This window comes from Lacerta agilis, chromosome 2 (genome assembly GCF_009819535.1).
Source record: "Lacerta agilis isolate rLacAgi1 chromosome 2, rLacAgi1.pri, whole genome shotgun sequence".
Lineage (NCBI taxonomy): Eukaryota > Metazoa > Chordata > Lepidosauria > Squamata > Lacertidae > Lacerta > Lacerta agilis.
In genome coordinates, this window is record NC_046313.1 from 106,581,076 (window position 1) to 106,593,924 (window position 12,849).

Here is a 12,849-nt window from a genome sequence, read left to right on the forward strand (position 1 = left end):
TTGTCTCTTGTTGTATCATTGCTAAAAATGTAAACAGGTAGTGATGCAGGAGGCTCAAATTGCAGGGCGACCCGGTGCCTGAACAGCTCCTATTGCAGGGGCAAAACTAGGCTTTACTTCACCTGGTTTGGCACTCCACCCCATGTGCATTTGTGTACACACACACACACACACAGGCTGGGGGCCTCAATGGTGCCCCTCTGGAGGCTTCACACGGGGCAAAAAAATCTGGCTAGCCTCCCTTAGCTACAGTGCTGCCTATTGACTTGTGTGTTTGTTCCCATTTTGCTTGTCCATGTGTAACCATATAACAGTGAAGTGTGTGTTGCTATTCCTGTGTTGTGCGTTGAAAGCTGCAAAGGGGGTGGGTGCAGCTTGTGTAGCACACGCCGTTCTGCAGGCTGTCCTCCTCCTGCTACTTAATTGCCTATAAATCTCAGGTGGGTAACTTATTCTCATGGCCGCAGGTCATAGCAAACATTGTTGAACGCAGTTATTCGCCGTTGCCCAGTGGTGAATATAGGGGTCAATGAAACAAAAGCACTTAGTGTGCCATTATTAAGAACAAAATAAAAAAAATTCTTTCCAGTAGCACCTTAGAGACCAACTTAAGTTTGTTCTTGGTATGAGCTTTCGTGTGCATGCACACTTCTTCAGATACACATTATTAAGAACGTTATCCTTATGGCAATGGCGCAAGTTGCTTTCTACAAGATAAGGTCGATGTGGTTTTGCTGTAGCAAATGTAAACAGATATTTCCAGAGGTATAGCCTGACAGCAAAAAAACGAAACAAGGAGACGTGGCTCCTTTTAGCGAATTGTATCATAGCATAAGCTGTGTTGAACTATTGCCTTTTATTTAAAAAAATAGAGTTTTTAATAAACAAACAAACTGGCCCCCTTGTTCCAGATTTGCAGTTGGTATAGGGCAGTCTTTGCTAACATGGCTCCCTTCAGAAGTTTCGGGCTGCAACTTCTATCCCCTCCCCCCCAGGCCCAGCATGGAGCGCTTTCCCTAAAATCAGGGATTGGGTCCTCCAGATAATTGCTAGATTAACTGAGCCTCCGGATAATTGTTAGACTCCGATTAGCCTCAATGGGCAGGAGCTGGCGGGAAGTGGAGTCTGCCCTGCTTAAGTGGGAAGACTGATGTTTTAAGAATTGCTAATGGTGTGGAGAATGTACGGTAAATAGGGCAAGTTTTTGGGAGGTCCTTTCTCATAGCTCTGGAACTTGGGGATGCCTAACAAAATTGACCAGCGGTAGTCAGGATGGACCAAAGAAGAGACAAACAGACAGAGAGACTTCATAACAGCATGTAACTTACGGGACTCTCTGCTACAATATAGGGTGGTGCCCCGGTGCCCTCTGGCTTAGAGGCCTTTAAAAGGTTGAGAGGCATAAGCTGGTGTATCTACAACAATCTTTTGACCAAACGGAACTTGTTAGGAAGGGCTGTGGCTCACTGGTAGAGGCCCAGCTTTGAACACAAAAGGTCCCCGGTTCAATGCATGGTGACTTGTATCTTGTTCTTTTTTATAATTTTATTTGGTTTTACAAATATAAAATTATGACAATCCAAATTACATATCCACATTTAGAGATTTCTCCAAATCTCTGGACTTCCCGCCTTCTCTTCCACGGGTCCTATTGTGCACCCTCTCAGCTGCATATTATATCATAGTCCATATTTTGTGTCTCTCCATATTGCCCATAAATTTCGCTACGTTTCAAGGGTTATTAAAATCTTGCAAATGTTTTCATCTGCTTACAGTGGTCTCCTAGATAAATTATGATTTTTTCCCATTCTTTGTTGAATTTTTGGTCTGCTTGGTTCCTGAGCATTTCCCAGTCAGTCTTGCTATTTCAGCATAGTCTAATAGCTTGGTTTGCCATTCCTCTGTGGTAGGGTGTTAAGTTGTGGGTGGACACAGCAGACGACACAGTGATTTCCAAGCAGCTCTTGTTTATTCTCAGGCTGGAACAGAAGTGAGCTGAAGGCCTCAGCAGTCTGCTTATATAGAACTCAGCTACAAAGCAACAGTAACAACTTTCTGTAGTTAACCAATCCCTGAGCGTCACTTTACAATCCCTCTTTTGCATATGCGGACCTGAGTGAAAACTGCAGCAGAATGAACTATATACACACACCCCTAGTGGCCTAGGGGGAGAACATAGGGACTCTGTCTTCTTTCCATCTCTGGGCTAGCAACATCCATGTGGCTGTTGTCGCATACATCAGTGTTTTTCAACCACTGTTCCGTGGCACACTAGTGTGCCGCGAGATGTTGCCTGGTGTGCCGTGGGAAAAATTGTGTTTATTTGATTCCTATTCAAGAGAATTACTTTATATATAGTCAATATAGGCACAGAGTTAAATTTTTTAACGTTTTCTAATGGTGGTGTGCCTCGTGATTTTTTTCATAAAACAAGTGTGCCCTTGCCCAAAAAAGGTTGAAAAACACTGGCATACATGCAAAGTATTTTCTGTTCCCTTGGAATGTCGGTACCTAGAATTCCTAATAAAAAAAAGCTTCTTCATCTTCTTTTTTACAAAAGTTATTTTAAACATTTCCCCCCCAATTCATTATATATCATTTCCCAGAATGTCTTACACACCCACCACATGTGAGAGAATGTGCCTTCCTTCATGGTGTCTTGTAATCCAGGTGGGGCTGATAATCTCCTCTGATTGAAATCCCGGACAGCTGTTGCCCGTCGGTGTTGACATTGGTTTAGTTCCATGGCCAGGTGGTCTGCCTATATAAGGTAGCTTCCTCTGTTCCGTGGATGAAGGAGAGCCAGTGTGGTGTAGTGGTTAAGAGCGGTGGACTCATAATCTGGTGAACCGGGTTCGCGCCTCCGCTCCTCCACATGCAGCTGCTGGGTGACCTTGGGCTAGTCACAATTCTCTGAAGTCTCTCAGCCCCACTCACCTCACAGAGTGTTTGTTGTGGGGGAGGAAGGGAAAGCCGCTTTGAGACTCCCTTGGGTAGTGATAATGCGGGATATCAGATCCAAACTGGGGGGAAGGAAGCAGCCATGCTTGGGAACGTTGTGAACTTGGATTCATGTGCTCTCAGCAGCATGCGCGATCCTGGCTGTTTCTCTGTGCCATTCCGCCCCCCCCCTCCCAGTTTGGGGCGTGTGTGTTATCCAGGAGTGTAGCCAGAGCTGTTATCTTCTCAACCCAAGCTGCTTTCCTTGCCAGCTGAGTTCTAAGAAATGGCACAGATCTCAACGGTCAATGTGCAGAGTTTGCGTGAAGGAGGGGGGGGGGAACACAAGAGACCACCAAAAAGAGAAGATACCACGGATTCCACTGCGTGTTTTTGTATGTGTGTGTGTGTGTGTGTGTATGTATTTCATGCAGCCTCGGGCTGAAGCCCTTGTTAGGTGAGAAGGAGTTCCGTTCAGGTTTATCTAGCATGAAAATATCAATGGTTTGTAAGAAGAGAATGGCGGTCATCCTTCATCTCACAGCAGGCCAGTGAATAGTCCAGACTCCAGAGAACGTTTAGTTAATGGCTGGTACATTGTTGTTATTTGCAAGGGGGGCGGCCACATTCACACATGAAAAGATAAGTGAAGTGGGCTGTTGTGCCGTCCAGGTAAGATCCTGTGATTGTTTAGCTGCGCACAGGTGACAATTCCTGTAAGGAGTCTCAAATCTATCCTAGCAGAAGCCGCTCCTGCAAAGCAGCGGTTAGGAGGAGGAGAAACCACCAGCAGAGCAGAGAATGCTGTGGAGTCAAAAACAGTTGACTTTGGGCCTGAGCCAGCAAAGCACTCCTTACGGTTCTTGAGCAAGAGTGCCTACTCAGGATCACCAAATACAGGTTAGTTACAGTTTGGGATGAGAAGATCCTGAGTAGGCATTATTGCACCATAAATTTAAAGTGCATCATGGGATTCGGGTGGAAAAATAAAGTGCACCCAAACGAGACTAAAGTCAGTCCGCTCCTGCTGTAAAAGATGTCCTTGAGTTTCTTATTTACTCAGGGAAGCAATTCCTTTTGTGATGTAGCGAGTTTGAAAAGTGAATCTTAGAATCATAGAGTTGGAAGAGACCACAAGGGCCATCCAGTCCAACCCCCTGCCAAGCAGGAAACACCATCAAAGCATTCCTGACAGATGGCTGTCAAGCCTCCGCTTAAAGACCTCCAAAGAAGGAGACTCCACCACACTCCTTGGCAGCAAATTCCACTGTTGAACAGCTCTTACTGTCAGGAAGTTCTTCCTAATGTTTAGGTGGAATCTTCTTTCTTGTAGTTTGAATCCATTGCCCCGTGTCCTCTTCACTGGAGCAGCAGAAAACAACCTTTCTCCCTCCTCTATATGACATCCTTTTATATATTTGAACATGGCTATCATATCACCCCTTAACCTTCTCTTCTCCAGGCTAAACATACCCAGCTCCCTAAGCTGTTCCTCATAAGGCATCGTTTCCAGGCCTTTGACCATTTTGGTTGCCCTCCTTTGGACACGTTCCAGCTTGTCAGTATCCTTCTTGAACTGTGGTGCCCAGAACTGGACACAGTATTCCAGGTGAGGTCTGAATGGTTTGGAAATTGGTTTCTGAATTGCTTTCTGGCTTGTTTTTAGGTTTACTGTTTCCTTGGATTCTTGTTCTTCCTGATAAATGCATCCAATATGGACCACCCCCTGGCCTGGTTCCGGTGCCTCTTGTGGCTGCTGCTGCCACCGCCGCCGCTGTATTTGCCTCCGCGAGGAGCCCACGCCTTCTTCCCCAACTTCTGGTCTCGCACCATGGCTTTCACCTGGGACTCTGTCACCCACCAGGACATGACTGAAGAGGCCATTCTCAATGTCACCTTGCGCATCTTTGTGGAGATGCAGCATCCCACCAAGGGGAAACGTATCCGGGAGGAGGACTTCAAGGTGAGAGGAACGGGGGCGCGGGGCGCGGGTCTGGACACCAGCAGGGCTGCCCTAGTGACAAACAGAGCTCTTTCCATATGAACCTTTCCGGACCCTGAGATCATCTTCTGAAGCTCGCCTTCGTGTGCCTCCTCTTCGATAGGTCCGGAGGATGTCAACACAAGAACAGGGCCTTCTCTGCACTGGCTCCCCGTCTGTGGAATGCTCTCCACAGGGAAGTTTGCCTGGCGCCTTCATTATACACCCTTAGGCGCCAGGCAAAAACTGTTCCTTTTTAACCAGGCCTTTGGTTGATCTGATTTATATCCTATGCCCTTTTGAAATGTGTTTTTTTGTGGCGGGATTATTATTATTATGTATTTTGTGGTTTTATATCTTGATTTTCCCCCTGCGAACTGCCCTGAGTCCCCAGCGTTTATGGCTGTATTTAAATTTAATGAATAAATGAAATAAATTAATGCTAGCCTAGGGGTGGGGTGGGGGGCTGAAATCGTAAGTAAGGGTTAGGGCAGGCATAGGCAAACTTGGCCCCCCAGATGTTTTGGGACTACAATTCCCATCATCCCTGACCACTGGTCCTGTTAGCTAGGGATCATGGGAGTGTAGTGGTTAAGAGCGGTAGACTCGTAATCTGGGGAACCGAGTTCGCGTCTCCGCTTCTCCACATGCAGCTGCTGGGTGACCTTGGGCTAGTCACACTTCTCTGAAGTCTCTCAGCCCCACTCACCTCACAGAGTGTTTGTTGTGGGGGAGGAAGGGAAAGGAGAATGTGAGCCGCTTTGAGACTCCTTCGGTAGTGATAAACCGGGATATCAAATCCAAGCTCTTCTTCTAAACAAAATAAAAAATAAAAAAAATCCTTCCAGTAGCACCTTAGAGACCAACTAAGTTTGTTCTTGGTATGAGCTTTTGTGTGCATGCACACTTCTTCTTCTATTATTCCCAAGAGAAAGGCTTCTGTTGTTTTTTTAAACAAACGTTATTTTAAACATCCTTTTCATTTCATTGTATATCATTTCCCAGTAAGCCTTAACTTTACTACAAGACCACCACATACGATCAAAAGAGCTTTCTTTCTCTTTACATTTCCAACACTTACTTGATTTACCGGTAGTTTTATACATTTTTGCCAGTTTACTCGGTGTTAGATACCATCAATATATCACTTCCATACAATTTCCCCTTAAACCATAGCATGCTGGAAATTTTATATCCCTGTTCCACAGCCGTTCCCATGCTTCCATGTCTATATTATGACCAATATCTATTGCCCCCAAGGGTGCTCCCAATCAGATTTCCCTCCCTGTCTCTCACCTAGGGCAGGACCCTCCTGGCTGACGACATCTTCGCTGCTTTCTACGGTCCCGAGGTGTCGGCTAAGCGCTTCCGCGGGGCTATCGCCCAGGTGGCCAACGCCAATGCCGCCATGGACTTCACGAACACCACGCGGGACGACCCTGTGCTCCACTTCGATTCTGAGCTCATCCACTCCACGAACAGCTGGCTGTTGAAAACCCGCAAAGAGATCCTCCAAGCTGTGCGTTCGGAGCAGTACGTCATCGCCCGGGGCAAGCTGGGGCAGCTGCTCCATACCTTACAGGTGCTTACCGAAATGTAGGAGGAGGTAGAAGTAGTAGGGGAAGGTGGCATTTGGCTTTGAGGTAGAGAACTTAACATGTTTGGCCCTAGCCCTGATTTGATCTAGCCTTCTTTGTCGAAAGCAGGGTTGAAATCCATTCTAGGGGGTCTCTGTTCATTGTAGGACGCGGGTGGCGCTGTGGGTTAAACCACAGAGCCTAGGGCTTGCTGATCAGAAGGTCGGCGGTTCGAATCCCTGTGACAGGGTGAGCTCCCGTTGCTCGGTCCCTGCTGCTGCCCACCTAGCAGTTCGAAGGCACGTCAAAGTGCAAGTAGATAAATAGGTACCACTCAGGCGGGAAGGTAAACGGCGTTTCCGTGCGCTGCTCTGGTTCGCCAGAAGCGGCTTTGTCATGCTGGCCACATGACCCGGAAGCTGTATGCTGGCTCCCTCGGCCAATAAAGCGAGATGAGCGCCGCAAGCCCAGAGTCGGACACGACTGGACCTAATGGTCAGGGGTCCCTTTACCTTTTTAGATCTACAGCACAGGGTTCTCATAATTCGTCACCTGCGCCAAAGTTAAAAAGGCTCCCAGGTTTTAGCCGTAATCTTTGGTTTGTATATGAAAGACGCAAAAACTATCAGGGCACAGCTGCTGCACTCCTTGACAGCAGCCTCGGCAGATATGTGAAAATGGTATGATTTCTGTAGAGTTATATTATGTTTTTCTGCATACCCTTTTCCCTTTAACTCATTCCCTGCGCTTGCATTCCTTCTGCAAAGCACAAGAAACACTTGCTGTTTATATTATTTATGTCTACTGTCTTATCAAAATGTGATTCACCATTTCTCCCCTATTGTGTTTTATTGTTTTCTAAGCCATGGGCAAAATTAAGAGAGTATTTTTTAAAAAACAAAAAAAGTGGCAAAAATATTCCATCACGATGTCCCAGCCAATGTTAACCTTTTTGGTTCAAAAATGTCCCATGTGGTTTTTCAAGTCAAACAGCAACTGAGCGAAGCAGATAAGAATTGTTCCTACACGCGACACACACGGCTTTGTTTTGCATTATGTTTTATATTTTATTGTATTGTGTTATGTGACTAAAGATACTGTGTGTGGTATTTTTTAAATCCTTTGTCCCCCTGATCAGATTAGGCTCCCTGCACCTGCTATTTACAGGAGGGAAACTCTCCCATTAATATATTCTGGGTCTCAAGATCAGCTGTGGGCCAGCTGTAGCCCTTTAGCAGTGAGGGGAAGGAACTCAGTGCAAGCTCAGAGGAACTAGCGTTGTTAGTCACATAATCAAGGTGGTGGGGTAGAATCCTCTGCTTAAGTCCTCTTCTTTCCACCATTTCTACTGCATTTGCTCATATCACTCTTTCTTTTATTATTGCTCCAACTAACTACCGTATTTTTCACCCCATAAGACACACTTTTTTCCTCCTAAAAAGTAAGGGGAAATATCTGTGCGTCTTATGGAGCGAATGGTGGTCCCTGGAGCTGAATTGCCCAGGGGCCAAAACCAGATCGTGCTTATTATTTTACAAAGAGAAAAGGAAGTGTTGAAAGGACCCCGCTCAGCAGCTGATCAGCAAGAGATCGGGAGAGAGATAAGTGTCCCTGGCTCCCTTTCAGCCCCGCCCCCTTGCCCAGGCCTCCTTTTTTTGAATGTGCTGCAGAGGGAGGTTGTTTGTTTCCCCAGCAACATGTGATTGGTTGATTAGATTATCTGTCTGGAAACTGTAGAAAGGGCTCCCTTTCCTTCAGAAGCTGCAGAAATGTGAGTTGAACCCCATAAAAACGGGGCTTTTCCTCTTTCCTTTTCCCCCTTTACAAAAAAACTGCAAAACTTTTAGCTGATCCTCAAAAAAACAGGGCTTTTCCCTTTGTAAAAAAAGCTGCAAAACTTTTAGCTGATCCTCAAAAAAAAACAACAACCAGGGCTTTTCCCTTTACAAAAAAAGCTGCAAAACTTTTAGCTGATCCTCAAAAAAACAGGACTTTTAGAGGAGGAAAACCAGAAAATTTTTTTTTTCTTGTTTCCTCCTCTAAACACGAGGTGCGCCCTATGGTCCGGTGCACCCTATAGAGCGAAAAATACGGTAGCTTGCTTTCCCAGCTTATTTTCCTCACTGTCTGAACTTTTATTTTCTTCTCTACCCATCCGAATCCGTTATGCCTTGGCAGATCCTGCAAACCTGTTTACAATACTTTTGCGAGTACACAATAAACATTTCTTGATTTCTTGATTTCTGAGTTTTCCCAGTTAATTTCACCATTTCAGCAGAGTCCATTAACTTAGTTTGCCAGTCGTCTTTGGCTGGGGCCGCTTCCACTTTCCATCTTTGGGCTAAAAGTACAGGCGGCCGTCGTAGCATAAACAGTCTCCGCTAATAAGCTTCCGTTCCGTTTAGGATTTCTACAGTCACAGCAACTGGATTGAACTTGGCCATCGGAAGATACACCCCCACCTCCTGCAACCTGGCCGTGAAATCAAGTCCATCGCAGAAGGTGTGGTTTTAGAATATCATCATCATCATCATCATCATCAATTTATTTTCCACCTCAACTTGGGGAGCATTCATTCTGTTGGTTACTGGGCTGGGTGAGGTTGGAGACTCGGTGCAAGAACTCCTCAGTTAAATGAAGGAAGAGAAACTGAGTTGTGTCTTTCGTTTAATCTGCAGGGTGAATCCAGGATTCCTGGGTCCCTGGCTTGCTTGCTATCTTAGGCAGTGGGTAGACTAGGTGATTTTAGACACTGAACTAAAATTACACATGTGTGCACATGCGCGCGTGCACACTAACACTCAGACACACCGTCTTTAAACAGCCATGTGTATTATCAACTTACATAGCGGTTACATTCCAGGGATAGCGCATAAAGCCAAAATGTCATATAATAAAAACACATTTTCCCTGTACCTCCAAACACTCTCCCAGTGTGAGTGCAACGGCGGGCAGGATTGCTGACGCCCCCCTGTCTCAGATGCCCACCCCCTATTTTTATTTTTTACATTTTTTTTCAGCGAAGCACGTAAAGCTGAATTCGCAAGTTGCAATACGTAACATGCAAGTCGACTGTACGTGCTCATTAAGCACACGGCCCCTCTTCTTCTTCCTGCTGCCTGCCTGTGCTTTGCAATTGCTTCTACATTCTTGACATGTTGAAGAAAAGGGAAGGGGGGGGGGAGTTTGCCAATCCTTCTGAAAAAAAGACATACTCTGAGCATATGCAGCTTTGTCTTTTTTAACTCACTTAAATCACAAAGGTAAAAAGGTAAAGGTAAAGGAACCCTGGACGGTTAAGTCCAGTCAAAGGTGACTATGGGGTTGCGGCGCTCATCTCACTTGCAGGCCGAGGGAGCCGGTGTTTGTCCACAGACAGCTTTCCAGGTCATGTGGCCAGCATGCCTAAGCCGCTTGCAACAGGACAGCATGACGGAAGCCAGAGCGCACAGAAACACCATTTACCTTCCCGCCGGAGTGCTACCTATTTGTCTACTTGCGCTGGTGTGCTTTTGAACTGCTAGCTTGGCAGGAGCTGGGACAGAGCAATGGGAGCTCACCCTGTCAATGGGATTCAAACTGCCGACCTTCCGATTGGCAAGCCCAAGAGGCTCAGTGGTTTAGACCACAGAGCCACCCATGTTCCACACTTAAATCATTCCACCATCAGGACTGCTGGATTAAATGAAATTTACTTCTGATTTACACATTTATTTAGGAATAAGCACCATTTTGTTGTAGGAAATATATTTTACAAGATGATGTCTGAAGCTATACAGATGCCCAGCTGGCCACCTCCCAAATATAAGAACGGATGCTGTGGTGTCCAGAACCAGCCTTGCAGGACCCAAGCATATCCGGGCCTCAGGGCCTCTTAGCTGCTGCCCCCATCATCTGGGTGGTCCTGTAAGGGCTCAGGAATTCACTCTCAAGCTCCAGCCCAGGCATAGACAAACTCGGCCCTCCAGGTGTTTGGGGACTACAACTCCCATCATCCTTAGCTAATAGGACCAGTGGTCAGGGATGATGGGAATTGTAGTCCCAAAAAACATGTGGCGGGCCGAATTTGCCTATGCCTGCTCCAGCCATTGCAGCAGACCCTCCCCCCCGTTAGGCTTTGTTGAGGCAGGCTTATCCAGACACATTGTTTTGTTCTTAAAATTGATTGATTTTTATCAATAATTCAATGCCTACTGTTTTTACTTGACAACCTTTTGCATAAACCGTTCGGACGAATAAAATAAGTAGAGGCTTTCTCTCCTGTTCCCCTCCAGCCGGCGTACGAACCTGCACGGACTGCTCTGACTGGACGTGTCAGGGAAACCTATTGGAAGGTCTCCTTGAGAAGGGGCTTCTGACCACCGGTTTCTATGGCGCCCAACCTGAAAAGCCAATTGGTATGCTTTTGTTGCCAGAATACAGTGAGAGGCTCTGTTTGAGGCATGGGGTTGTGTGTGTGTGTGTGTGTGTGTTTAGTATTAAAGACTCAAAGGGCTTTGTTCTTCTTCATTTGTATTCCTCGTGCATCTTCCAGCAGTTCACACTGAAACCCTTTAGAATTGAATGAAAATTTGTTTTAGAGAAGCGCTTTTTCTCCCAGGTTTATTCTCACGGGATTGGTTTTTCTTTCCTGCCCCACTCCTACAGATTCTTCTTGTTTTTTTAAAAATGCATAAGGCTGCCAACTTTTGCATTTAAACGTTCTGACAAGTTCAGCTCGGTGTCCGGAGAGTGTGCAAAGGTGTATTCCGTTTCTTGGTGGGAACTAGGAGCTATTTGTTTTCGTTTTCCTCTTTGTTGCTTCTGGGCATGTGGAGAATGTCTGTTCCCACCCTGCCCCCTGCTCTCAAGATGGGGAGCAGCTTTTCAAAGGAACCTTTGCAAAGGAGGACAGGATTCTTCCATGCCCCTGAAGGGTATCACCGTCTGAATAATAAGAATAAGAATACTTTATAGGGAAATGGCAGTTCAAAACACCCAACACTTTACAACCCTGGGGGACACGGTGTGAAGCGGAATGTTGGAAGATTCGGGGCAGACGAAAGGCAGGGCTTCCTTCACACAGCGCGTAGTTAAACCTTGGGATTTTCTCTTGTAGGTGTCATTGATGCCTATCTGGCTGCCAGCCACAATGGCATGTTCTCTCTTCATGGTTGGAGGCAGTAAGCCTCTAGATACCAGGTGCTGCAAATAGCAGGCAGGGAGAGGAACGGGCGTTGCGAGGGGGGGCGGTCTGCCCCGTGTTCCAGGGGATGGGGGGTGACACTTGGGCCAGCCCCGCCCCTCTGGCGCACCCAAACAAGCAAGGAGTCGAACTATGGTTTCGATAAATACTTTCCAAATATCATTAAATCTGCCCATACGTGATCTTCATTCAAAAAGCAATCCATTCAATAGTTGTCGTCTCTCTATGGATCAAAGGAAGCTGTATTTTTTTTTGTCCTTCCAGTGTATCAATATTAATCCTTTTTGCAGGTGTAAAGAGCAGGTTGCTGGGCTTAGCCCGGCCATTAGCAGAGTTCATCTTATGTTCATATAATTCCCCTTTTTACTGCCACAGTTATCTAAAAAGATGGAATTCTGTCTGGGCCTGTGTAAGTTCTTGTTGGTATGCTGGCTGGCAATTCTGTTTTTTATTATTATAATAAGTGATCTGGTGGCAAATGGAGCTGTTTGGTGTGCCGTGCAGTAGATGATGGTCCTTTTAAGCCAGGGGTCAGCAAACTTACCACGCCTCGGGCCGGTGTCTCCAGTGCCGATCACGCGGCGGGCCAGAGGGCGGGGGAGCGTGCGCCCATACGCGTGTGCACACGCTATTTCCGGCGCACTTCTGGGTCGGAGGAGCACTGGAAATAGCTTGTGCGCATGTGCACAGGCCTCCTCCAACCCGGATGTGCACCGGAAATAATGCTTGTGCATGCGCACATACTATTTCCGGTGCTCTTCGACCCAGAAATGGGCAGCCGCGCCACGCCGCGCCAGTAACAGCGAGCGGCGGGGTTCGCCGTGGGCCAGATAAATGAGTCCCTCGGGCCTTAGTTTGGAGACCTCTGTTTTAAGCAATTCTCTCTTGCTCCACAAATTCCAGTTGGGTTGGTGGTCTTACTTTCTCTCTCTTCTGTTTGCTTATTTCCCTGTCTTCCAGGAAAGTGCAGCCATGGAGGGAGATTTGACGACAGCCGCCACAGGGAGCCTCGGGGTGGTATCAATAAGGACAGCTCGTCCTCCTTGTTCTCGCCTCACAATTACCTGCACAGGGAAGCAGCTGCCGTGGCCCAGGAGGCCTCAGTGCACTTCCTGGAGAAGCTGTGGCGGGAAATAAAGAGCAAGCCGTTCATGAGGTAACGCTGC

General features: G+C 46.8%; 1 protein-coding gene across 3 annotated transcripts in view; it reads left to right on the forward strand.

The window, feature by feature from the left end:
• VWA7 (von Willebrand factor A domain containing 7) overlaps positions 1-12,849 on the forward strand; it is a 38,185-nt gene that overhangs the window by 995 nt on the left and 24,341 nt on the right. The window contains exons 2-6 of one of the 3 annotated variants that reach the window (XM_033141612.1): positions 4,607-4,903; positions 6,222-6,503; positions 8,904-9,000; positions 10,749-10,895; positions 12,644-12,839. In XM_033141612.1, the coding sequence (XP_032997503.1) occupies positions 4,655-4,903; positions 6,222-6,503; positions 8,904-9,000; positions 10,749-10,895; positions 12,644-12,839 (971 nt within the window). In that variant the 5' untranslated portion in view covers positions 4,607-4,654. Of the gene's footprint in view, positions 1-4,606; positions 4,904-6,221; positions 6,504-8,903; positions 9,001-10,748; positions 10,896-12,643; positions 12,840-12,849 lie in introns of those variants that run through there. The other 2 variants (XM_033141613.1, XM_033141614.1) reach the window with 2 other exon arrangements.